At 44.1% G+C, this 24,460-nt stretch overlaps 2 protein-coding genes across 2 annotated transcripts in view; both read left to right on the top strand.

The window, feature by feature from the left end:
• Positions 1–1,678: 1,678 nt before the first annotated feature.
• LOC123503117 (mediator of RNA polymerase II transcription subunit 1-like) lies at positions 1,679–16,331 on the top strand. Its single transcript, XM_045252544.1, is given in 12 exon segments — positions 1,679–1,733; positions 3,058–3,287; positions 3,897–4,030; positions 5,031–5,175; positions 6,949–7,083; positions 7,969–8,080; positions 8,547–8,748; positions 9,476–9,707; positions 10,441–10,545; positions 10,547–10,622; positions 11,294–11,495; positions 12,055–16,331. Coding segments are annotated over 12 exon segments (5,376 nt in total). The 5' UTR covers positions 1,679–1,684; the 3' UTR covers positions 15,809–16,331.
• Positions 16,332–17,436: 1,105 nt separating this feature from the next.
• The window catches only part of LOC123503043 (rapamycin-insensitive companion of mTOR-like), a 21,442-nt gene continuing 14,418 nt past the window's right edge, over positions 17,437–24,460 (top strand). The window contains 11 exon segments of the mRNA XM_045252437.1: positions 17,437–17,548; positions 18,788–19,085; positions 19,777–19,908; positions 20,313–20,503; positions 20,658–20,889; positions 21,080–21,230; positions 21,569–21,753; positions 21,920–22,050; positions 22,271–22,554; positions 22,806–22,922; positions 24,025–24,207. Coding sequence (XP_045108372.1) covers positions 17,506–17,548; positions 18,788–19,085; positions 19,777–19,908; positions 20,313–20,503; positions 20,658–20,889; positions 21,080–21,230; positions 21,569–21,753; positions 21,920–22,050; positions 22,271–22,554; positions 22,806–22,922; positions 24,025–24,207 — 1,947 coding nt within the window. The 5' untranslated portion in view covers positions 17,437–17,505.

Genomic DNA, 24,460 nt, shown 5'->3' with positions numbered 1-24,460 from the left:
TACCAGCGATCGTCTCAATGAGTGACGGAGACACGGTGAAAATGACAGTTAATCTCTCACCGCTAGCCATGTGCCATGATAAAAGCTATCTTCCGCTTGCTCTTGCCGCCTCCACAACCGGAAAAAAAAAGAACTTATTTTCTCAGTTAATTTTTCTATTATTATTTTTTTTTTTCGTGGAATGAAAGATTAAAAATAAGGTATTTGACCCCTCAATGATTGTTGCTTGAGCCATCAACCAGGGAGAGAGAGGGGGGGAGGGAGAGGAGGTGTATAGTTAGCGAGATTATTAGTGACTCAATTGAATGGATCTTTATCTAATAATTTTTGGCAGAACCACGGGACAGGAATTCCCGGAGAGGACAACGCCTAAATGCCTAGGATAAAATGTTTAGACCATTGATTGTTTTTTTTTTTTTTGCGCCAGTGAAGGAGGAAAAGTCTAAAAATAGACATGACTCTATCCCTCTCTTAACTGTTTTACAGTTCAGGGGAAATTTAAGTCTGTGAACACGTCATATACGGTAAATTATTTGTTTGGAAAGGACAATTCATCTTTCATAATGAACTTAATTGTAGTGACTCAGGTGTTGCATGGTCATTATGTCTACATATCATGAACACAAACTTATATAGAAGTGTATATGCTAATGCACTGTACGTTGGCTTAAATTATAATCTCTCTCTCTCTCTCTCTCTCTCTCTCTCTCTCTCTCTCTCTCTCTCTCTCTCTCTCTCTCTCTCTTTCTCTCTCTCTCTCTGTATGACAGAGATGCAGGTTTCTCAAGATATAGTAACACTTTTCAGTTTTAATTCCTGTAGGTAGAACTGTGGTAAAGTTGATATCATAATTCATTATATCATGATACCATATAGGCCTACATTATAATATTGTTAATTGCTAAGTAGCAATTAACAGCAGCAGCAGCAGCAGCAGCAGTAGTAGTAGTAGTAGTAGTAGTAGTAGTAGTAGTAGTAGTAGTAGTAGCAGCAGCAGCAGCAGAACTAGGCTACTTTGTAGTGGCAGTAGGAGCAGCAGCAGCAGCATTAGCAGTGGTGGTGGTGGTGGTGGTGGTGGTGGTGGTGGTGGTAGTAGTAGTAGCAGTAGTAGTGGTGGTAGTAGCAGTAGTAGTAGTAGTAGTAGTAGTAGTAGTAGTAGTAGTAGTAGTAGTAGTAGTAGTAGTAGTAGTAGTAGTAGTAGTAGTAATCGTAGTAGTAGTGTGGTAGTAGTAGTAGTAGTAGTAGTAGTAGTAGTAGTAGTAGTAGTAGTAATCGAAGTAGTAGTAGTAGTAGTAGTAGTAGTAGTAGTAGTAGGAGTAATAACGGATTGGATAATCATCATCATCAGCACGCGTTTGTATTTGTAACAGCCCTTACTTTCGCTCCATGCATTAACATTGCGGCAATTGATTTCTCCTTCCAACAAACACCACACTTTCATCTCACACATCACAAAAGACACACAAACACATACCAACCACACAAAACCTTTAAATAACAAGATATACAAGAAAACCACCACCACAAGACTAAATATCAGCACACTTTTACAATTCCCACCACTATATATACAACTAAGACACCCAATCGACTCCAAATAATTTATAAACACTTTTTTAAATCCAAAACATAATAAAAAACACAAATCCTGAACTTTAGTAAAAAATATTTCAGTAACACCAAGATGGCCGCTTTGGAAAGGCCGCTGCTTGACGCCACCAGCAGACCCCAGAGTAAGTTAGGCAACCACGCTACCCACGCCCTTCAAACTCACACAGGGGACTCATGAGGGTGTAATAACCTAACCCACATGTACAAATCCCCGGTACCTTTGCTGTAGGAGTCAATTTAGAGCTACATTCCTCCTCGTCTCTCTCCTGTCCTCTCTTGTTTTACTTTATTTAATTTCCTTTTAATTTTCACGTTTTCCTCTTGTTTTCCGAGGTGAACGTATCGAAATTCCGCTGATTTTCGTGTTTTTCTGGTGTGTTTCGTGTATGGGACTAGTAGGGTGTGTGACAGGTGTGATCAGGTCAGGCTGGGAGGGGTCAGGTCATACGGTTATGCAGGGGGCCGGGGATGGTCATATAGATGGTCTCTTAGGTTAGGTTAGGTTAGGCTGGGAGGGGAAGGGGTCAGGTTAGGTTAGGTGAGGTTGTGAGGGGAAGAGGTGAGGCTTAGAGGGGTCAGGTCACATGGATAGAGAGGGGAATAGGTCAGGTGGTGTGAAGGAGGGTCAGTTATTGGTGTTTTTAAGTCAGGTCACTTTAAGTTATTCCAGTAGTTATTGGGTAGGATTAGGTTTGGATAGGGTAGTATAGGATAGGCTGAAGTATATATATGTTAGGTTAGGATAGGATAGGTTGAAATATGTTAGCTCAGGTTAGATTAGGAAAGATTAGGCTAGGTTAAGTTAGGTTTAAATTGTGTTCATATTTTGCATTACACATTTTTATTTTTTGAGTACTAAGCAATAAAACAATTAAAGGTCATTTCGTTAACCTCTTCAGTACCAAGACGCATTTCCATATTCATTCTGCTTACTATTTGGTGATTTTGTACAGCTTCAGAAACTCATGTGGGGGATTAAAATAGTGAAGACTGTGGCCATTAATCTTCTGACCTCCATAGACCCTTCTTAATGTCAATAAAATGGTCAAATCGTACACAAATCTCAAGGTAAAAATGTGTCCTAGTACTGAAGGGATCGCTATTAATGAATCTTTGTGCTAATTAAAACCTTTTCTAGTAAATTTGTGTACAGCTCTCCATCATTCATCCCCTTCTTTCTCTAGCACACTGTGGAACTCCTTGCCTGCTTGTGTTTCTGTCTTCCTATGACCTGAAATTTAAGAGGGAGGTTTCTAGACATTTATCCGATTCTTTTGGCTAACTCTCTTGTACCTGCTTAGGGACTGGCATCTGAGTGGGTCTGTTCTTTGCCTTGTCATTTTTGGTGTCCCTGGCCAGATTTTTCCTTCATAAAAAATAAAAAATAGAATAAAGATAAAAGTAAATAAATAAATAAAAGACACTAACTCTAGCTTATTATTTCAGACGATGATGGCGGAAGCAACTCCAGCACCCCTGCCCTCACCTCAACCACCAACACCACCACCACTACCACCACCACCGTCACCACCGTCACCACCACCACCACTACTGCCACTACCACCACCACCAGCACCGCCTGGCAGATGGAGGTGCTGATGGAGCGGCTGCGCAGTAAGGCTGGAGGCTTCCGATCATTGGTGGAGTCTGCCAAGGGAATAAAGCAAGCCATAATGGTGAGACACTCTTTATTCACCTATGTTCTGTTATTTGTTCTCTTTTTTCTTTTAATGCAAGAGGGAAAGCTGGCCAAGGGCAACAACAGGTTAAAGAAAAAGCCCACTTGAATGCCAGTTCCCTTAACTTCTTCAGTACCATGAAGTATTTCCATATTCCTTCTGGTTACTGTTTGGTGATTTTATACAGCTTCGGAAACTTATGTAGGGGATTGAAATTGTGAAGACTGTGGCCATTAATCTTCTGACCTCCATAGACTCTTCCTAATGTCAATAAAATTGTCTAATCACACCCAAAATTCAAGGTAAAAATGTGTCTCGATACTGAAAGGACTAAAGATAAAAAAGAATTAACCAAAAGTCTTGAAACCTCCCTCTGAAAAGAAGTCAAGTCGTAGGAAGATGGAAACACAGAAGCAGAAAGGGAGTTCCAGAGTTCTTCAGGATGTTGGTTAAATGTGGCATATTCTTGCTAACACTTCATTTTTAGCCTTTTAGATTCACTCATTATCTTGACTTATTTTCGTTATTAGTTAAGTGTTACTTTCCTAGTTACCCTAATGTTGAGTTATTCTGCCTGGTAAGGACTGACACAGCATCATTTTACAGAAAAAGCAACACCTGCTGGACCCTGGGGAGCGTGTGGCCCTGGGTAGCTGCCTGGACACCCTGCAGAAGAACATCAAGGTTACATCACTCTCGGCCATGGTGGAGAGGCTGGAGGCCACAGCACGGCAGCTTGGGTGTGTAGGCTTTGTTTGTCACTCCTTGACTTGCCAACTTTACTTTGGAACTTAAGGAACATAAATAGAAGAGATATATTTATGGATGGGGATGATAGATGGAGTTAGGGTAGCTTTTTGGCAACTTTACTTTACTTAGCAACTTAAGGAACATGAAGTAGATTAGATAGATTTATGGATGGTGATGATAGGTGGAATTCGGTAGCTTTTTTTCATACAGGGACTGCCACATGTAGGTCTGACAGTCTCTTGCAGCTTTCCTCTTTTCTTATGTTCTTAAAGTGGTATCCTGCATCTTCTTTGGTCTAAGGATTGGAGTACATGCTTTTCTTTTTTATTTTATGTAAGAGGGGAAAAATGGCCAAAGGCAACAAAAACGATCAAATGAAAAGGCCCATTTAGATGCTAGTCCTGGAACAAGGTCAAGAGAGTAAGGGAATGGTCTGATTATGTAAAGGCAAGGATAAGGCAGTGTATTTTGTTAAGCCTTGCTGTGGAGGAGTGGCCAGTGGTGTGATACCTCAGCTCCTAAGTTCCTAATCTTGGCTAACTCTTCTTTTCTTTTAGGGAACCAGCAATCAAGTGGGCCTTTTTTTTTTTCTTTTTTTTCTTTTTGATATATTGTTGTCCTTGTCTGGCTTCACTCCTGCGGAAAAAGAAAGAAAGAATGAAAAAAAGTAGGCTGGTCCACAAGACTCCCTTTCCACCAGGGCTGAAGGGACTAAGTGTGTAAATATGTGGTGGTTTCTCTGGGCCACCTAACCTGAGATTGCTGACCTGGTATGGAGATAGACTAACCAATTTTTGAACATATGAAAGTAAGGGATGCTACAATTACTACATGTGGCAGTCAGTCCCTGTTTTATCTTCTGTATATTAATGCCTGTATTTCTGTAATAGATGCAATGTGTAGAAAATAATATCTACCAAAGTTAAGCCATTCTGTGTGTGATTGCCAGCCTGGTATGTAAAAAGACTGACGTGAGTTGCTTTCTTTCAGGCTCAAGTTTACTGCGGGTACATCTGGCTCAGAGGTGTTTGTGTCGTGTGATATGTTTTATGTGGAGGTGCTGCTGGAGCCTGACGGGCGGGTACGGGACGTGAAGGTGGAACTGGCAGGGGACCAAAGCACGCATGAAGGCCTGGTGAGCTGCTGCCTGTCTTGCTGTTATTCTGAGCTTGCTATTTGAAACTTTATGATGAGGGTGTTACAATCATGTACTATTAATTTTCCTGAGCTTGCTATTTGAAACTTTATGATGGTGTTACAATCTTGCACTATTTGTTGTTCCAAGCTTGATGTTTGAAACTTTGTGATGAGGGTGTTACAATCGTATACTGTTTGTTTTCCTAAGCTTGCTGTTTGAAACCTTATGATGAGGGTGTTACAACTATGTACTATTCATTTTCCTGAGCTTGCTATTTGAAACTTTATGATGAGGTTGGTTGTGTACTATTGGGAAGACTACCCTCGTATAAGCAATGCATGTGAAAATCAGAAACTTGGTAGCTAATTTGAAAAGGTTAAAGATAGAATCGACACACAATTTTGCATTTTCATCACTGAGTTTTGTGCCAGATAAACTCCTTCAGTACTGGAACACATTTTTACCATGAGTTTTGGTTATTATTAAACGATAGGGTCTGTGGAGGTGAGAAGATTAATAGCTAGAGCTGTTTTAACCCCCACATAAGCTGTGTAAAATCACCAAATAGTAAGCAGAATGAATATTAAAATGTATCATGGTACTGAAGAGGTTAGAGCTTCCTCAGTACTACCATAGTTATGAGAAGAGTGACTTTGGTATTTTTAAAAGTCATTGATTTGATTTTGTTTTATATTGTTCGGCTAATTGACTTCACTCTATTGTTTGATTAACCCTTGTGCGACGGGGTAATTATATATTAATCATTCCCATCTGCGGGTAAAATGTTAAACTTAAAAAAAATCACAGGAGATAGTTTTACTCATGAAAATACGTTTCTCTTTGAAATTCTGAATACATTGATGTACTTTGCAGCTTGCTACGATCTCTGACAGCAAAGTTATTGCTTATCAAATATTCTTCCTGATAGCCAGGATGTAACCTGTCGTGGAGAAACAACCCTCAGTGCGATACCACCGCGCCAATTTCTCTCTCTCTCTCTCTCTCTCTCTCTCTCTCTCTCTCTCTCTCTCTCTCTCTCTCTCTCTCTCTCTCTCTCTCTCTCATATGTTAGGAGGATAGATTGTATGAAAATAGGGAAAGATGATTGATAAATTAGATCATAATGTAGCAACATGTATATATCACTATCCATCTCGTTGTTGTGATATCTCCCCTCATGCGGAGGGGACATTCCACCCGCAGTGTCATGGGGGTTGCCAGATGTCTCCTCCAAGATGGAAAGATGTGAGCCTAGACCGAGATGAAATAGCAAACCTGGCAACTCAGCTCATGGACAGTGTTGCCTGATACATACACTCGTCCTCCGACTTGAGTAAGAAAACGGGAAGTTTAAAGAAGTGGCTCGAAAAATCATGATTACATGAACGATCACCACCACATGAAACGTACCGATGCGATCGTTCATGAATGATCACCACCGCACAAGGGTTAAGGGCTGTCTTCCTAGTTGATTCTCTCCACACTGTTTGACTAATGGTTGTTTTCCTGACTGAAAACTCTTCAAACTGTTTGACTAATGGTTGTCTCCCTGACTGACTGAACTTTCCACACTGTTTGACTAATGGTTGTTTTCCTGACTGACAACTCTTCACACTGTTTGACTAATGGTTGTTTTCCTGACTGACTGAACTCTTCACACTGTTTGACTAATGGTTGTTTTCCTGACTGACAACTCTTCACACTGTTTGGCTAATGGTTGTGTTCATGACTGATTTAACTCTCCACACTAATGCTTGGCTCTCCTTGCAGTCGTCGCCCGAGCTGATGGAGTGCCTGAGCATAGGAGACTTTGCTGACTTCACTGCCCATCTGGAGGGATTCTCTTCCATCTACCAGTTAAATGCCGACAAGAAGAGTAAAAGCAAGGCATTTCAGGCATTGCAGGTTTGTGTTGTGTTGTCACCTTTCTGGGGAGTCAGTAAGTGTATTGCTGATTACTTAAATGCAGTGTAGGAGGAGATAAACAAGAAACACTAGTAATGGATGGTAGGAAGATGCAGTGTAGGGCCAGATAGACAAGAAACAAGTAATAGATGGTAAAAAGATGCATTGTAGGACCAGAGAAACAAGAAATACAAGTGATAGATGGTAAAAAGATGCAGTGTAGAAAACATTTGTTCCTTAATTTTGGCTAACTTCACTTTTCTTTACGGGAACCAGCACTCAAGTTGCCCTTTTTTTTCCCCTAATATTTTGTTGGCCTTGGCTGGTTTCCCTCCTGCAGAAAAAAAAGTGTAAACAAGAGATAAGTAATAGATAGGAAAATATGCTCTAGTTAACCTATCCATGAAGAACTCTGATTCATGGGAAATATTTAAAGCATGTTGATTTTGTTTTTGATAGTTGTGTGTCTAGCAAGCTACCGATCCTTGCTTTGTTACTCAGATTTTAGAATACCATCTCTTGAAAGGTGTGTGAATGGATGGTAGCTAGTACATACCTGTGAGTAATTTTGTTAATGAGTAAATATTGTAATGTAAACTCTGGAACTCCTTGCCTGCTTCTGTATTTCCATCTTCCCACGACTTGACTTCTTTTAAGAGGGAGGTTTCAAGACATTTGTCCCTGACTTATGACTAACTCTACTTATCTTCAAGGGAACTGGCAATCAAGTGGGCTTTTTCTTTTCATTTTTTGTTGCTCTTGGCCAGCTTACCTTCTTGCATAAAAAAAGATAAGAAAAAAAAAAGAAAATGTTAAAGAAATTCCATTATTAGTCTACTATTATGATGCACCAAACCATTTCAGTGACCATTCCATATTTTCCAGGCCTTGGAGACAGACCTGACCAAGCTGTTTGAGTTGGCGCAAGAGACCATCACAGACCCCTACAAGCTGGTCCTCAAGTCCCCAGTGGGTCTGCTGCAGCGGCGGCGAGGAGGTATGCACTGATAACCTTACTGAACTTGCTGAGAAGTCTATCCACCATCTTTGTCTTTTTTTAATCCATTATGTTGGATTTACTAAGGAATTTGTTATTTAGCTATCTGTGATTTATTTCTCTGGTGTAGATTGGAGGTGTTATTTTGTCATATTCAAGCTCTATTTACTGTATTTGATGGCTCATAAGATGCAAGGACTTATTTGCAATATATATGGAGCTCTTCTTCCATCTGTCGTTTTCCATATTTCATCTATTTATTTCTCCCTTAGTCTGCCTCTTGCATACCATATTGAAGCCTAAATATCAGCCTTCCCTCCCCAGGCCATGCGATGTGGCTGGTGTACTTTGTGTCACCCTGTGAGCTCTTCTATCTATCGTTTTCCTTATTCCATCCATGTATTTCTCCCTTAGTCTGCCTTTTGCATACCATACCAAAGCCTAAACATTGCCCTTCCCTCCACAGGCCATGCGATGCGGTTGGTGTACTTTGTGTCGCCTTATGAGCTCCTGGACGTGGCAGCAGGACGTGCCATCACACTCACCACGGACACGCCACACTCCCGGGAGCTGTCTCACTACGTCACAGTCAACATTGAGGCGTCCAACTCCCACAAGCTGCAGACCACCACACTCATGCTCATTACCAAGCAGGCTAATGGCAAGAAGTACGTGTCTCTTTCTCTGTCTCAGCATGTGTTACTGTCTTTTCTCCACACAGCCTTCCATTACAGCCCTCACTATAATCTGTCTGTCCTAAAATGGCTCCTGGGTCTCAGTCTGAAGGGTGCCCTGGAGGAATGTGTGGTTGTCAGATCTTAAGTAAATCCGTAAGCTATCCTTGTAATTAGTGTGTAGATCAACAGAAGACAAGTGTTATTCATGTAAAATCTATTTTATCATCAATAAGCTACAATATGTTTTGAGCTCAGGAGTCTCTTTATAGTAGACAGACTATAGTTATCATTCTTTCTTTTCCCACTGTCTCTCATCATTCTCAAGCCTCACTAGTTATGACAGACAGTTACAATCATATCTCTCTTCCCACTGTCTTCAATCATTCTAAAGCCTCACCACAACACAAGTCACTATTCTACCTTCTCTCCCCACAGGATAAAACAGTTACCACCCTTCCTTCTCTTCCCATAGACTCCCATAATTCTTCTATCCTCACATGCTACGATATTTACCATTCTTCCTTTTCTTCCCATAAACTCCCATAATTTTCAGGCTTCAATCCTCACTACAGACAACATTTACCATCTTTTCTTCTCTTATATTCTACAATTTTTACCATCTTTCTCTCTCCCACAGGCTTCCATCATTCTCAGTCCTCACCACAGACATCTTTTCTTCTCACATGCTAAAATATTTACCATCTATCTCTCCCCACAGGCTTCCATCGTTCTCAGGCCTCACCACAGACAACAGCATGACACTACCAGCCTGCTTCTCCCTCAAGCTGCAGCGCCCCATGCCTGTCTCTCTGGCTTTGCTGCAGCGTATTAATGAGGTGACGGGTCTTGAGTGCGCCGACCCTACAAACCAGCAATCCCTCATCCCCCTCATCATACAGCAGTCCGCAGACAACCATTCCGAGTGCAATAGTAACCGTGGTCTCTTTGTGGTGGGTGCCTCTGGTGTTTTTCTGTGTGGTGTGTGGTGGAGCGAATTATCTGTTGTTTTTCTGTGTTTGTTTCTCTTATCTCTGTTTCTATCAGTGGGTTAGATGTTGGTGTTTTTTCTATTTTTTTCCCTGTTTGTGTTCCCTTCACCATTTCACTGTTTCTCTGTTGTGCTCTGTTTGTCTCTCTGTTTCAGTCATCATTAGAATGAGCTTTGATATTAATGTTGTTCCCTGTTGATTTTTCTGTCTATTTTTCCTTCCTCACTTCACTGTATGTCACAATGTCCACTTTTTATATGTAAATGCTTCAAACACCTGTCAGTCTTTTTTGTTGGACTTCATTTAAGAGGGAGGCTTCAAGACATTTATCCCTTTTTTTGGCTAACTCTCTTGGACCTGCAAGGGGACTGGCAATAAAGTGGGCATTTATTTATTTATTTGTTACCCCTTGCCAGTTTTCCTCTTTTAGATAATAATAATAATAATAATAATAATAATAATAAAAAAGTATTGATAGTCCTGCCCTTAAGATTTTTTGGGGGTTTGTGTTCCCTTCACCACTTCACTGTTTGTCTTGTTAATAGCCACAGTTGTCACTATTGTAATCCCTCACATGAGTGTCTGAGGGTGTATAAAATCATCAAATAGTGAGCAGAATGAATGTGGAAATGCATCATAGTACTGAAGAGGTTGAATAATAGAAATAGTATTGACAATCCTGCCTTTCAAACAGACACTGCCAGACCAGCAGCACTGTTACTTCATGACCAGTGCCGGGGAGCTGCCAGGGGTGATGGTGAGCTGTGTACCCTTCACTCACCCCACACACATCACTCAGCATCCTCATGTGTCTCCGGGCCCAGGCTGCCTTCAATGCCCTCATCGCCTCCTGTGTGCGGCCGGCCAGCAAGCAAGGTGAGCACTGACCTAGCTCTGTAGGGTCCCTTGTGCTCATTTTAAATCTTTAAGTACTGGGACACATTTTTACCTTGAGATTTGTGTATGATTAGACCATTTTATTGACTTCAGGAAGGGTCTATGGAGGTCAGATGATTAATGGCCACAGTCTTCACTATTTTAATCTCGCATAAGTTTCTGAAGCTGTATAAAATTACCAAATAGTAACCAGAATGAATATGGAAATGCGTCATGGTACCGAAAGGGTTAAACTGTGCCTGTGGGAGGAAGTACGTGTCATTCTGTCCTCCTCTTCCTCTTCATTATAGCATCTTCAAACCTTCCTCTTGAATTAGTCTTTTATTTTTTCTCAGATCTTAATTTACTTACTTTCAGGTCTTGATTCAAACATATAGGTATTTTTTTATTCAGATTTTGACTCAGACTTCTTATTTTCTTAGATCTTGACCTGGATTTTCACTTTTTCTTAGATTCAAACTCACTTATTTTTCCAGTTCTTGATTCAGACTTTTTTGGCTAATTTTACTAACCTTTTAGGGAACTGGCAATCAAGTAGGCCTTTTTTTTTTTTTCTTGTTATATTTTTTTATCCCCTTGGCCAGCTTCCCCTCTTCTATAAAAAAGATATTATTTTCTCAGAACCTGATTTTACTTTAATTTTTCCTCAGATCTTGACTCAGCGTACATTTTTGAGGTGACGGCCGCCAGCCACGAGTACATCTCCGTCACCTTTGAGCACCCGCAGGAGGAGAGCACAGCCACAGCAGAGATAGACCTGACAGACCTGTGTAATGCCCGGTGCCGTCTGCACACTCTCACCCCCGACCCTGGCTTCTGTTCCGAGGAGTATGTGACAAAGGTTCTGCAAAGGTGAGGATGGATACTGACCGCTGATCCTTTTCTACCAGTTAGAGAAAGTATTGAAACCTTCTTGGTGTTTATACATACTTTTCACTGTTATTTGAGATTGTACCTAGTTAGAGAAAGTATTGGAACCCTCTTGGTGTTTATAGGTTTACTTTTTCATTGCTATTTGAGATTATACCTAATTAATGGTTTTGATCCCTCTGTTTATAGATTCACTTTTTCATTGCTATTTGAGAATGTATCTAGTTAGAGAAAGTATTGCAACCCTCTCGGTGTTTACATATTAATTTTTTCACTGGTATTTGAGATTGTACTAGTTAGAGAAAGTTTGAGTCCTCTTGATATTTAGGACAACAAACACAAGCTCAATGAAGATGCCAGTGAAGTTTGAATGACTGAGTAATTGAGTTTGTTTACTGTATTGAGGATTGTTGATGTGGAGTGATGGTTCATGGTGTGTTGTTTAGTGTATTGAGCATGGTTGGTGTTGAGTGATGGTGCATGGTGAAGATTGTGTGGCAGTGTTGAGTGGCACATGATGGTGAGGGCGGTTTGTTTGCAGGTGCATGTCCATCCCGGTGACGATGCGTGCGGTGATGCGGAAGGTGGCCAAGGAAGAGCGCAAGGACGCGGTGATGAGCGGCGACTCAGCCGTCATGATGGGCAGCGGCAAGCTCAACTCGGACTTCAACCAGAACACCAAGTTTCTGCTGAATGAGTACGACAAGCTGGGCATGCGGCGTGACCAGCTCATGGCACCTCACATGACCAACCTCAACAATGTGGTCACCAACACCTCACAGAACTATTACAACACCCCGTTCCCCCCCGGCCAGCAGACGGGGAGCGGGGACACCGCCACCACCACCACCAATCCCCTTGCTGCCCTGGGGAACGCTGTGCAGGAAGCTGGCACCCCCCTTGGGTATGGGGCGCTCTTAGGAGCCATGGGGCACAAGCAGGGTCTCAACCAGCCTTTTTTAGGTGAGGCCAAGACAGCAAAAGTCAGAAAAAAAAAGAGCGCCCAAGACTCGGACCGCAAGAGCCCCAAGTACATAGAGGACGTGATCGACCTGGATGACCGCAGCTCTGACTCGTGCCAGAGTGATGCCCTGGCCAGCCTGGTGGACATCAAGCAGAGGGACATCAAGGTGGAGAAGGTGTCTAACATCCTCAGCAAGCGACGCTCCTCCAACGACGGTGGCACCACGGACATCGTCACCAGCGACCTGGCGGCGCTGAGGGAGCAGGTGTATGGCGCCGCCTCTGCCGCCAACTATGCCAAGATTAACTCCTACTCCATCAAGGACAACAAGGACATCAAGAAAGTCAAGAAGCCACGGACAGATGGACATGACTCGCGCAAGTCCCCCATTGTTCTAGATTTGACTGAAGCCGAGACCTCCAACAAGAAGTCTGGCAGTGGGAGCAGCAGCAGCAGCCACAGCTCCTCCACCTCCCTGAGTGCGGCACTGTTGAAGAGACCAGGCATAGAAATCATCCCCATCCCTGGCAGCAACACCCCTATCTCCATCCCCTCCTCCATCACTGTCACCCCTGTCCTCAAGTCTGGCGATGACAAGTACAAGGACAAGAAGGAGAGGCGGGACAAAAAGGACGTGGAGAGGAAGGACAAGAAGAGGAAACGTGACGACTCCCCCAGCAATAACACCTCCAGCAGTACCAGCACCAGCAGCAGTAGCAGCAGCAACAGTAGCAGCAGCAGTAGCAAGCCAGCCAAGGTTCAGATCATCAGCAGTGGTCTCAAACACCCTTTTAAAGGAGAGAGTGGGAGCAAGTCAGGGCTGTCGGCCATTACCGTCAAACCTAGCACTCCTCCCTACCAGTCCCCTTCCAAAAAGCCTTCCCTTTCCCCTAGCATATCAAAATCTGTGCTGCCAAATAAGGTGTCTGTCAGCCCAACCCACAAGCCCAACAAAGTGATATACAGCCCCACTCAAAACAGCAGTCAGAGCTCGTCACCCAAGGGAAGGAGCAGCCCCAAGCCCTCCAGCAGCAGCCCCAAGCACCCCAGCATGTCCCCCAAACACACCAGCTTAGGGAAGCCCAGCATGACGCAGCTTAAGTCTGCCTCGCCCACCTTCTCCAAGCCTTCCCTCTCACCCAAACTCAAAACCAAAGAGAAGGAGAGGAGTTCCAGCTCAAGTCCTTCTCGTCCTGCCACCTCCAGCTCCTCCTCTTCATCTTCCACGCCTTCATCCACCTCCTCATCCTCATCCACCACCTCCGCTGCCTCCTCCTCCGCTGCCTCCTCCTCCTCATCCTCATCCACTTCATCATCATCGTTGTCATCGTTGTCATTATCATCATCCACCTCCACCACCTCATCCTCTGCGTTGTCATCCTCATCCTCCTCATCGTCATCCTTAACAGTCTCATCGTCATCAGTAACTGTCACAGCAGCATCTGTCACCACCACCACCACCACCACCTCCTCCACCACTACCACGACAACCACCACACCCACCACAACCACCTCCTCCTCCTCCTCATCCACATCTTCCTCCACGTCATCCTCTAGTTCCACAGTTACCAAACCAAAGGTGTCTTCCTCATCCTCCTCATCCTCAAACTCCTCTTCCTCCTCTTCAAACTCCTCGTCAGTAAGTGAAAAGATAAAAAATGGTCTTAGCGATGCTCTCACCATCACCAAAGTGTCAACAGGTGAGTCAGCCTCCTCCTCTTCCCTGGCCTCGTCCTTTCTGGCCAGCACACAGCCCCACACAGCCCCTGCCTCCCTGGACGACAAACCTCCAGTTTTTTCCATTGACAAGGCAAAAGCTTCCCCACCAAAAAACAGAAAGGGACCAAGTTTGTCAGATATTGTTGACAAGCTGAGGGTCGGTGCCGGGAACACGTCCGATGCTGTCACCATCATTGAGAAGAACGACAAGAGCCAGAAGGAATCCTCTAAGGGAGATGGCACAGAGAGCAAGAAGGAGGGAGATAAGAAGACTGAGTTCACCGTCAAACCTTCAACTGGCGGCCTCAAGCTGACAATTAACAAAACAAAGAAAGACGGAAGCATATCAAAGTCATCGTCTTCCAGCTCTCCCAAACCTTCTGTGTCCAAGTCCCCTTCTGGCCTCAAACCGGGTGTGGTCAGTGGCCCTGCCTCCAAGAAAGTGTCTGTGTCCAGCCTGCCACCCATTCCAAAGCTACCCAGGTCCTCCGTGTCTACCTTCACTGCCACCGCCGTATCACCGCTGGGCACCACCCTCCCTGGAGTCCACACCAGCCCCCTGCAGTACCACCAGCGTGAGAGAAGCAAGGAGAAAGAGAAGGATCGCATCAACTCTGCCGACAGAATCAAACCCAAAGACACGTCCCCCACCAAGTCCATCACCTCCACTCCCTCTGAGGCCAAGAAGGAAAGTTTGTCCATCAAGAACCCGGCCTCAAAGCAGACCCCTAAGGAAGAAACCCCAAGCCAGCCACTCAGCCATAGGAAGCTGGAGTCATCAGAGAGCACAGACAAGACCAGCAAAGCCACCACCGACTCCCGCGCCGAGAAGTTGGAGAAGCCGGCTCCCACTAAGGCAGAGGCAGACTCCACCCTTGGCTCACTTGCTGACTCAACGCCCAACAAGATGGCCGACACATTCATGGAGAAGGGAAGCAGTAACACCAGCAGTGGCAGCAACACCAGCCACACCAATGACTCATCCAGCACAACAAACACTCCAGCTCTCCCCTCCACCACCCCGACCTCCTCCAGTGACCTCCTGCAGGACTCCTTCCCGTCGTCACAGTTCAAGGCAAACAAGGAAGCTAAAGAGGACACCAAGAGCAAGTCAGAAGCCTCTCTGCCTCCGTACCGCCCTGCCGTCACCTCCAGCAGCAGTGTGGGGAGTGTGGACCACCTCCTCACTGACCCCACCCCACCACCACTGCCACCACCACCACCACCTCCTCCTCCACCACCCTCCTCCACCACCACCTCCACAGTCAACACGCCAGCAATACCACCCCTGCGCCAGACTCCCCTCCACCCCCCCACTTTGAAGGGCATGGAGGGCAAGGAGCAGGGCAGTGGTGCTAACCAGGACCTTGTGCCAGAGAAATCCAAACTGCCAGATAGCATATCCTCCTCCATCTCCAGCTCCCAGCCACCCACCCTGCCTGGCCTGGGCTACCCCTCCTCTCCCTCTGTGTCCATCAAGATTGTCAAGTCTCCTGCTCCGGTGCCTTCCCCTCTCAACATGATCTCCCCCCACTCTGTTGCCTCCCAGCCCTCCCCCTGCATCATTGACGACGAGCTGATGGATGAGGCACTGATGGGCACGCGCAAGTAGTGGTGCCAGACGCTGCCGGTGCTGCAAATGTGGGGTGTCGGGTGTGGGGTGTGGGGGCCGCCCTCCAACGGGCCTCACCTGATGACAAAGTTGTGAATGATGTATTATTTATTTATTTGTGATTAAGACAGCAGATGTATAAAGTATAGCATAATGTGTATGCACAAAAGACTACTTCCCCTGTTGGCTTTGGTTTGTGAAGCACTTTGCTGCGTTGGTCGTTGTAACCGTGTGTTCCGCCTGTGTTTGTGGAGGGACGGGCAGGATTTGGTGCAGTTTTCACAGAATGCCTCTATGCTTTTATGAAGAAAGTCTGGCAATGTACAGTGTAAAGAAACATTAAAGTCAAGGACAAAAATCACTGTAAGTGTTCATATTGTGCATCCCTTAATAATTTTCCTGGATTCTCATTTTTTACAAGAAATTTGTATAAATACCACATTCCTGGAGCAGAATCTGTTTCATAATGCTTAGAGCAGCTGTTTGTGTGTAGTGACTGCAGAATATTAAACGTTGATCTGTGCACAGTTTATCATTCTCTGCTGTTACAGACATACCAACTTGTGAAGGATGGACAAGACATATTCCTTTTATTTATCCATTTGTTTGCAAGGCTGTGAGTGCAGTGATAGGTTTCAAGACATTTGTCCCTAACTTTTGGTTATTTCTGCTGATCTTTAAGGGAATTCAATCAGATGGGCCTTTTCTTTTAATTTTTTGTTGCCCTTGGCCAGCTTCCACTCATGCATGAAAAAAGCTTTTAGTAATCTGTTGCCTTGGTGTGTCCATGACTAATGAGGTGAAGGTTGGTCAGTAAATTATGGCACCTACAAAATCAATTAACTAAACTCAACTTGTTGGCCACATAAAGGAAATTGAATTATGCACAGTATCAAATCAGCATGACTACTTTTACTCAGGGTTTGTGGAAGTAATAACAATTATTTCATGACTTGATCAGAGCAAAGGTGGGTTGGGATGAACTTGAGTTACAAACCTAATGTAACCAAACCAAACAAAACTTTGCTAACCTAGACCTAACCTAACCAGACTGACGGTGAGTGTAGGAGACTAGAAAGGAGCTGAGACAATATTAGTAGTGTGAACAAGTCATTAGGGAGGAGAAAGATGAGACAGTTGTAATGCTCATAGTGAATCATATTTCTGTAACTGATGTTCCAAGAATGCAGGCCTGGAGGTCAGTAAGTTGTCACTCCAGCTGTTGCCCTGTCTGCTTTCAGTAATACACAACTATATTTCTATGTCTAAGCATTTTAATGATATATATTGGATAGTTAAACACGCACCCTGCATTGTGACACATCACCCTTTTCTTTTTATTTCTTATTACTTTATAAAGCTTACAACAATATCAATACACTTTTAAAACAATTACAGGACTAAGGCAATAAAATAAAAGAAAAGTAATAATAATAAATCCATCCCAGAACACTTTTTCACCCTTTTCCAATTAAACCCTTACCACTTAATAAAGACTACATAAAAATAACAAAAACATAAACACGCTCTTTTGAAACAATTACAGAACCAAGACAATAAGTAAGAAAAAAAGTAAAAAATAATAAATCTTAAAAACATGCCGTTGGAAAAGCAGAATCTGAGGTGTCGAAGTCGCGGCCGCTAGAGACCCCCGGCAACTCAGAGCGTCAGGAAGTAATGGCGACACCAGCAGCAGCATGTATCACGGCAGAGCTTTCCGTGCCGGGCGCCCCTTGAGGAGTAAGTATCAGTGTTAAGTATTGAGGGGCATGGCGCTGAGGGGAAGGGGTGGGCGTGGAGGGGCGTGGCAGGGCGTGGCGCGCCAGGCAGGGTGTGTCATGGGCGGGGTTACCTGTGGGGTTGTTTTGGTGGTGGTGTCACTGGTGTGGTGGTGTGTTGATACGTGGTTTGGGTGGTTTTTTTTTTATCTCCTGGTGTTATTATTTGGTTTCTTCTCTCGTCAGGGTTGCTTTTAAATGTCACGCGTGTTGTTGGTTAGTGTGTTGCCTCCATAGCACGTCACCTTACTGTCAAAACTTTCATTCCACTTGTAAACTTCACAGAAATTAAACCACTCGTAAACTTCACACAATTTAAACCACTCGTAAACTCCACACAAAAGTAAACCACTCGTAAACTTCATACAGAATTTAAATCACGCTTAAACTTCGCACAATTACCACTCTTAAAACTTCACAGAAATCACCACAGTTTTACTAGATACGGTGGAATCAAAAGCTTTTCGTCTCATCAATTCCCCTCCTCTGACTAACTGTCTTCAGCCTCTTTCTCACCGCCGAAATGTTGCATCTCTTCCTATCTGTTATCGCTATTTTCATGCTAACTGCATGCCTCCCCATCTCCTGCGGCCTCGCTACACAAGGCTTTCTTCTTCCTCTCACCCCTATTCTGTCCAACTCTCTAATGCAAGAGTTAATCAATACTCTCAATCATTCGTACCTTTCACTGGTAAATTCTGGAACTCCCTCCCTGCATCTGTATTTCCGACTTCCTACAACTTGTCTTCTTTTAGAGGGAGGTATCGAGGCATTTGCTCCCTAATTTTGATCGATGCTTTCCCACCGTTTAGAGAGCCAGCACTCAAGTTGGCCTTTTTTAATTGATTAATTTATTTTTTTGCCCTTGGCTGGTTCTCTTCCCTTCATAAAAAAAAAAAAAAAAAAAAAATCTTAAATGTCACAGAAATCGTGCCACTGGTAAACTTCATGTTAATCAAACCACTCATAAACTTCACAGAAATCACGGGTTTGAATCCTGTCCATGGTCTGATTGTAGGTAGGACTTTCTCACTCAGGGCAATGGTTTCCTAGCGGGTGGGCTTTTAAATAGGAGGTACCCCTAAAAAAGAAGCTCCTTTAGCCCATAAATTCCTATGGAAAGCTCATATGACAAATAAAAAAAAAAAAAAAAAAAAATTCATTCCTCATCTGTAAAACAAAAACGTGTGATGCCTTGCAGAACGCCAGGACAGTGAGGATGAGATACAGCTGGACACTGGGCGGGGAGTGTCTGGCGTGCTGCGTGAAGTGCTGTCCGTGGTGTGCCAACATAACGGCACCCCCAAGAGCCGCCGCCTGGGCTACCTCAATGAAGCAGTGAGAGCCATAGTCAAGATCCTCGCCCTCAACAACACCAAGAAGTCACCACTCACAGAGGAAGCCAGTGACCCACTTGAGGAGCGCGTCCCTGCCACTCTCCCGCCAGCTACCTTGGACTTTGGGGAGGAGGAGTTCACACGAGAGCAGTACTTCTGTCTGTGAGTCACGGGGCATTGTGGGTCAGCTTGGTTTGAAAGAGTTCCCAAATTAGGTTTTTAATAAGAGAAAGTAAGTGAAAGAAAAATTAAAACTATTTCACCTTTTCTTATTACATGTTAGCTCCTTCAGTACTGGGACACATTTTTTATCATGAGGTTTGGGTGTGATTAGATGATTTTATTTACACTAGCAAAGTTCTATGGAGGTCTGAAGGTTAATGGTTCAGAATCTTTACTATTTTAGTCCCCACATGAGATGATGAAGCTGTTTAGAATCGCCTAATAGTAACCTGAATGAATATGAAGATGTATCATGGTACTGAAGGAGTTAAGAATAAGAGGAAGTGAGTGCAAGGAAATTAGAACACTTTCATCCTTACTTTTTACATGTTAAGAAAGTGTTTGGTGTGAGTTTGGTCAGTGTCCCTTTCAGAGTAGCTAAGTTAGTATCTGAGAGGAGGGTTGTATATGAGAAAGTATTTGATTTGAATTTGGTCACTGTCCTTTTCAGAATATGTTGGTATCTAAAGATCCCGAGACTAGGCTGTGTGTGTCACTGAGATTAGGTTGTGTGTGTGACTGAGATTAGGCTGTGCGAGTGAGAAAGTGCTCGACTCACTCTTCCACCTTCTTTTCACGAAAACCGCAGTGTTACAATAGACTGAAGTGTATGTTGCTATTCTGTGTCCAGGTTGAGATGTTGTCTAGTCCAGGATGGGAGGGAGATCCGTGCTGGTGGGCTGCGGCTGCTACGATACCTCATATTCACAAAGGAAGATGTGGAGGCTCTCATGGCCGTCAATGTTATACCTCTTGTTATCAGGTGAGTGGGAACTTGGCAACTTCTTTTTACAGAGCCTTGCTGTCAATCTTACTTATTTTCACCTACTTTCTCTTATTTATACTTTAATATGTAAACTGTGGAATTCCCTGCCTGTCTCTGTATTTTCTCCTTGCTATGCTGTAAGTTCTTTCATTAGGGCAGTTTCAGGATACTTATCCACCAATTTAAAATGATCTTTTGACCGTTCTGTTGGAGCTGGCACTTACTCCTCTGACCTTTCTGTTGGTATTAGCACTTCTGTGGACCTTTTTCTCCCTTCTTTTTGCCCTTCACCATTGCCTGTCTTACATGATTTTTGTAGTATCTTAATATTTAGGTAATTTATTGTTTATTTATCATGTTTTACTTTGTTCCCTGTGGCGATGGTGTTGTGTGTGGTGCAGGTGTATGGACATCATGCTGGACAACCAGGTGGAGCGGGTGCAGGCGCTGCGTCTGGCCCGCCGCCTCCTGATGGTGGCACCGGACCTGTTCCCGCTGTCCCTGGCCCGCTGCCTGGTGGCCATCGCACGGGACGGGGCCAAGGAGAGGGACAGGCTACTGAGGTCGGCGCTGGCAACGCTCAACGAGATGGGTGTGTGTCGCCTTGTGCATCGGAGAGACTTGTTGCTTGTCATTGTGTTTGTTGAGGCATTGGCTTGTATAGAGACGGCAGAGTGTCACTGTGGTGCTGTACGGGACAGTGTTCATGATCCACGTCACTCAGAGTTTGCTTGGTCACTTTGCAGCCATACTGAACACTCAAGTGTTTGTGGAGTGTGGCGGTGTGGGTGTGGTGCTGCACAACGTGCTGGACTGTGCCATGCCACGCATCAATGAGGCGCTGCTGGCCGCCATCCTCTACCTCCTCAACACCCCGTTGTGGCGGCCACACTGCTCCGAGCTCCACCAGGTTCTGGCGCCATTCTCAGACTTCAACTACAAGCACACCAGCTATGACCTGGACTACTACAGCAAGAGGTGTGGGCTGCAGTGATTTGCTCATATGAGACACATTATGGAAGGAATGTCAATAAGAGAGTAACTTTATGTAGAATCTGTAAAATGGCTTTTGGTTTTTTATATATCTTTGTCTAGGTTGTGTTTGTTGTTTTGATGACTATTTTTGGTTGTAAGGTTCTCATGGTTGTACTTCAAACTCTCCCCAAAGTGAGGAGCGAGAGCTTCGCACTCAGGCAGCCAAGCTGGCCGTGCTGGTGTGTCTGCGCAGCTGGCCGGGTCTGGTGTCCCTCTGTCAGCCCAACACTGCTGCCCTCAAGTCCCTCGTTGCCCTGCTTTACCCAAACCATGAAGAAACCAGGGTAGGCACTTGTCCCAAAGCTGTTCATGCAGCACTAGTGGTGTGAAAACAGTACTGCGCTTTGACATGTTGTTTCTCGTGTTTTTATTGTATTATTCATTTTCTTGTTACTTCACAATACAGTATAGTAAAATGTTTCATTGGTAAGAAGTTGTTGTTTGTAATGTTTGGCTTGTGGTGTTAAAGCTAACTTGTACTTATGCCATGTTTGTGTTCGCTATGTGAAGGGAGGAGTAGTGAGAATATTAACACAACTACATATTGACAGTTTGTGATTTTCCATTATGGATAGCAAGTCATTTTTGAAGACTGGGTTGGTTCACTTTGCCTGTGTTGCAGAAAGCCATCATTGAGCTGCTGTACGAGTTATTCCGGGTGCCGCTGGTGGACTGGACCGGGGACTATGATGAAGCACTGGCCACCTACAAGAGCATGTCTGCCTCCGACACAGACCTGTGGAGACTGCATGAAAGTTTTGTGGCAGCTGAGGCACGGGCCATCCTGCCGCACATAGCCAAGTACAGGTAAACTCTTTTGTCTTCAATTTTTATTAGAGAGGACAGTCAAGGACAAAAAGATGTATTAAAGAAAAATGCTGTTGCCAAGAAGAACCATGGTTTCAGCTGTGAGAAATGCCTGTTTATTTACTAAGGGCTCTATTTTTGACAGACATATTATTATCTCCCTCAGGCCAAATGTGATCCAGAACCACCTGGCTCTGGTCCTGTACACCATGATGTGTGTGGACCTGTTCCCTGCGCTGTGTGAGGTGATTGTGTCCAGTTCCGCCCCACTGTCAGTGAGGACCACACTGCTGCTTGGTGAGTGCTGCCACTGACTTCTCTTGTATGCAGTGGTGTTGTTTATTGTATCTGATGTTCTTCCCACAGCTTGCATTCTTGGAGTCTTCTGTATGAATACCATCTGACCTCCTGGGTGTTATTTTGTTGACTTAAGGAGGAAAAATAACTTAGCTATATGATTTTATACCTAGAGGAGACTATGGAGGTATTACTTTCAATGTCAATATTCTGTGTCCAGGGGAGCTCCTCCATCAGGCAAATCAGAACCTGCCAGGGGAGTGTGGGTCTCTGTCACACTGTCTTCCCCTGCTGCTGGAACGTGCCGCTGGTAACGACTCCCTTCAGCGCATGAGAGCCACCCAGGCCATCACAGCGCTGCTCATGCTGTCCCGCTCAAAGCTCAGTGCCTCATGCAGCAACCCTACCTCTCTCTACCTGGCTCAGATCATCAATGCTGCACCTAAGACAAAGGACTCCGCCCCTAAGAGGTTCAACGAGGCCCACAGTGCAAGGCTTAGCAAGGTGAGTGCTGGAAAGGGGATGGCTAGCTGTCAGACTGAGAGCAGGGTGACAATTGGTAACCTAAAATGTATCAAACCTAACCTAACCTAACCTAACTTTACCTTACCTTATTTTACCTTACCTTACCTTACCTTGCCTTGCCTAACCTAATTAAAATGTAGGGTGATGATGGGTGACACATTATATATATATGAAGACCACCCGTTAGAATGTAGACAACCACGTCACTCACACGTGCCACAATCCCACAGTGGCTGGGGAAGGACCATGACGAACTGATCAGCCAGACCATGAAGGACTCCCATGTGCTGATTGGTGGGCAGGATCCTCACGTTTGGAAGTGGGAGCTCATCATTCCAGTGCTGAGGGTAAGGTGCACCACTCCCACACTCCTACATACCCACACACACACACACACACACACACACACACACACTCTCCTACACTTCTACACTCCTATACACCTTGGATCATGTGTCTAGATGTGGCAAAGCTTGATGTTCACCCTTCACTACTGGGACACATTTTTACCTTAAGATTCATGTACGATTAGATTATTTTATTGACATTTTGAAGGGTCTATGGAGGTCAGAAGATTAATGGCCACAGTCTACACTATTTTAATCCCCCACATAAGTTTCTGAAGCTGTATAGAATCACCAAATAGTAAGCAGAATGAATATGGAAATGCATCATGGTATGGAAGTAGTTAGTGATTGGTTTGCAAGGGTGTAAGTCTAGTGTTTGTGAGTCAGGTTTTGCTGGTGGTGGTGTAATGATGGTAGCAATTCATTCTGTTTCCTGTTCGGTGTTATTGAGAAAAACTCGTGTTGTCTAAGCTTGAGTGATGAAAATGCTAAATTGTGTGTGTGTGTGTGTGTGTGTGTGTGTGTGTGTGTGTGTGTGTGTATTTTTCTTACCCAGGGATTAACTCTTTCTGTTGTCTAAATAGTTCTCTGGTTTTCTGTTTATTCATGCAGTTCTTATACCAAGCTTGAGTGGGTGGTACACATTACTGGACTGGTAAAAGTAGAATTCTCTGTTTAAACAGTGGACACTTAGGTAGTGTTGGTAATGGTAGTACTTCATCATTTTGCATAATTACCATCTGTGTCTTTTCTCTTATAAAAATTAAATGTGCTGAAGAGTCTTGTAAGCACCACACACCTTAGTCTTAATTCAATTCCCACTTTAGTGTCTATGTGTTTATTGTCTATTGCATTTCCATATTCATTCTGCTTACTATTTGGTGATTTTATACAGCTTCAGAAACTTATGTGGGGGATTAAAGTAGTGAAAACTGTGGCCATTAATTTTCTGAGCTCCATAGACCCTTCCTAATGTCAATAAGATAGTCTAATCATGCACAATTCTCAAGGTAAAAATGTGTGCCAGTATTGAAGGGGTTAAAACTACATCATGTGCTGAATCTTACAAGTGTGTGGTGTCTGAGCAGAACTCTCCTTGCAGTGGCCGTCGCTGTCGCTGCATCGGCTGGAGGAGAGCAACTACCGCCTGTTTGTGAAGCGCCTCCTGTACTTCTACAAGCCGAGTGCTAACCTCTTCTCCAATGTGGATGTCACTCACGACCAGGCCCACGTGTATGCTCAAACCCTCCTGCACTTCTGTGACTTCCTGCTTGGTGCTCCTGAGGTAAAGTGTGCCCTTCCTGTACTGTCATGTGCCTTCAGGTGGATGCTGTGTGTTATTCATTCTTGCAGTGTCTTTATCAGTAAGTCTGGGGTGTTATTTTGTTTCTGATCTGATTGTTGTGTTTTGGTCAGTGAGTCATTACACCTATGCTCTTCTCCTGGTCTTGTGCCTTCACGTCTTTGTGATTTGTGATTTTATTTTTGTAGTCTCTTAGTGAGTCATTAGTTTAATTTTTTACATCATTATTTCTTTG

Source organism: Portunus trituberculatus, chromosome 13, assembly GCF_017591435.1.
Source record: "Portunus trituberculatus isolate SZX2019 chromosome 13, ASM1759143v1, whole genome shotgun sequence".
Taxonomy (NCBI): Eukaryota; Metazoa; Arthropoda; class Malacostraca; order Decapoda; family Portunidae; genus Portunus; species Portunus trituberculatus.
Note: the sequence above shows the minus strand (reverse complement) of the source record. Positions and strands in the feature narration are given on the sequence as shown.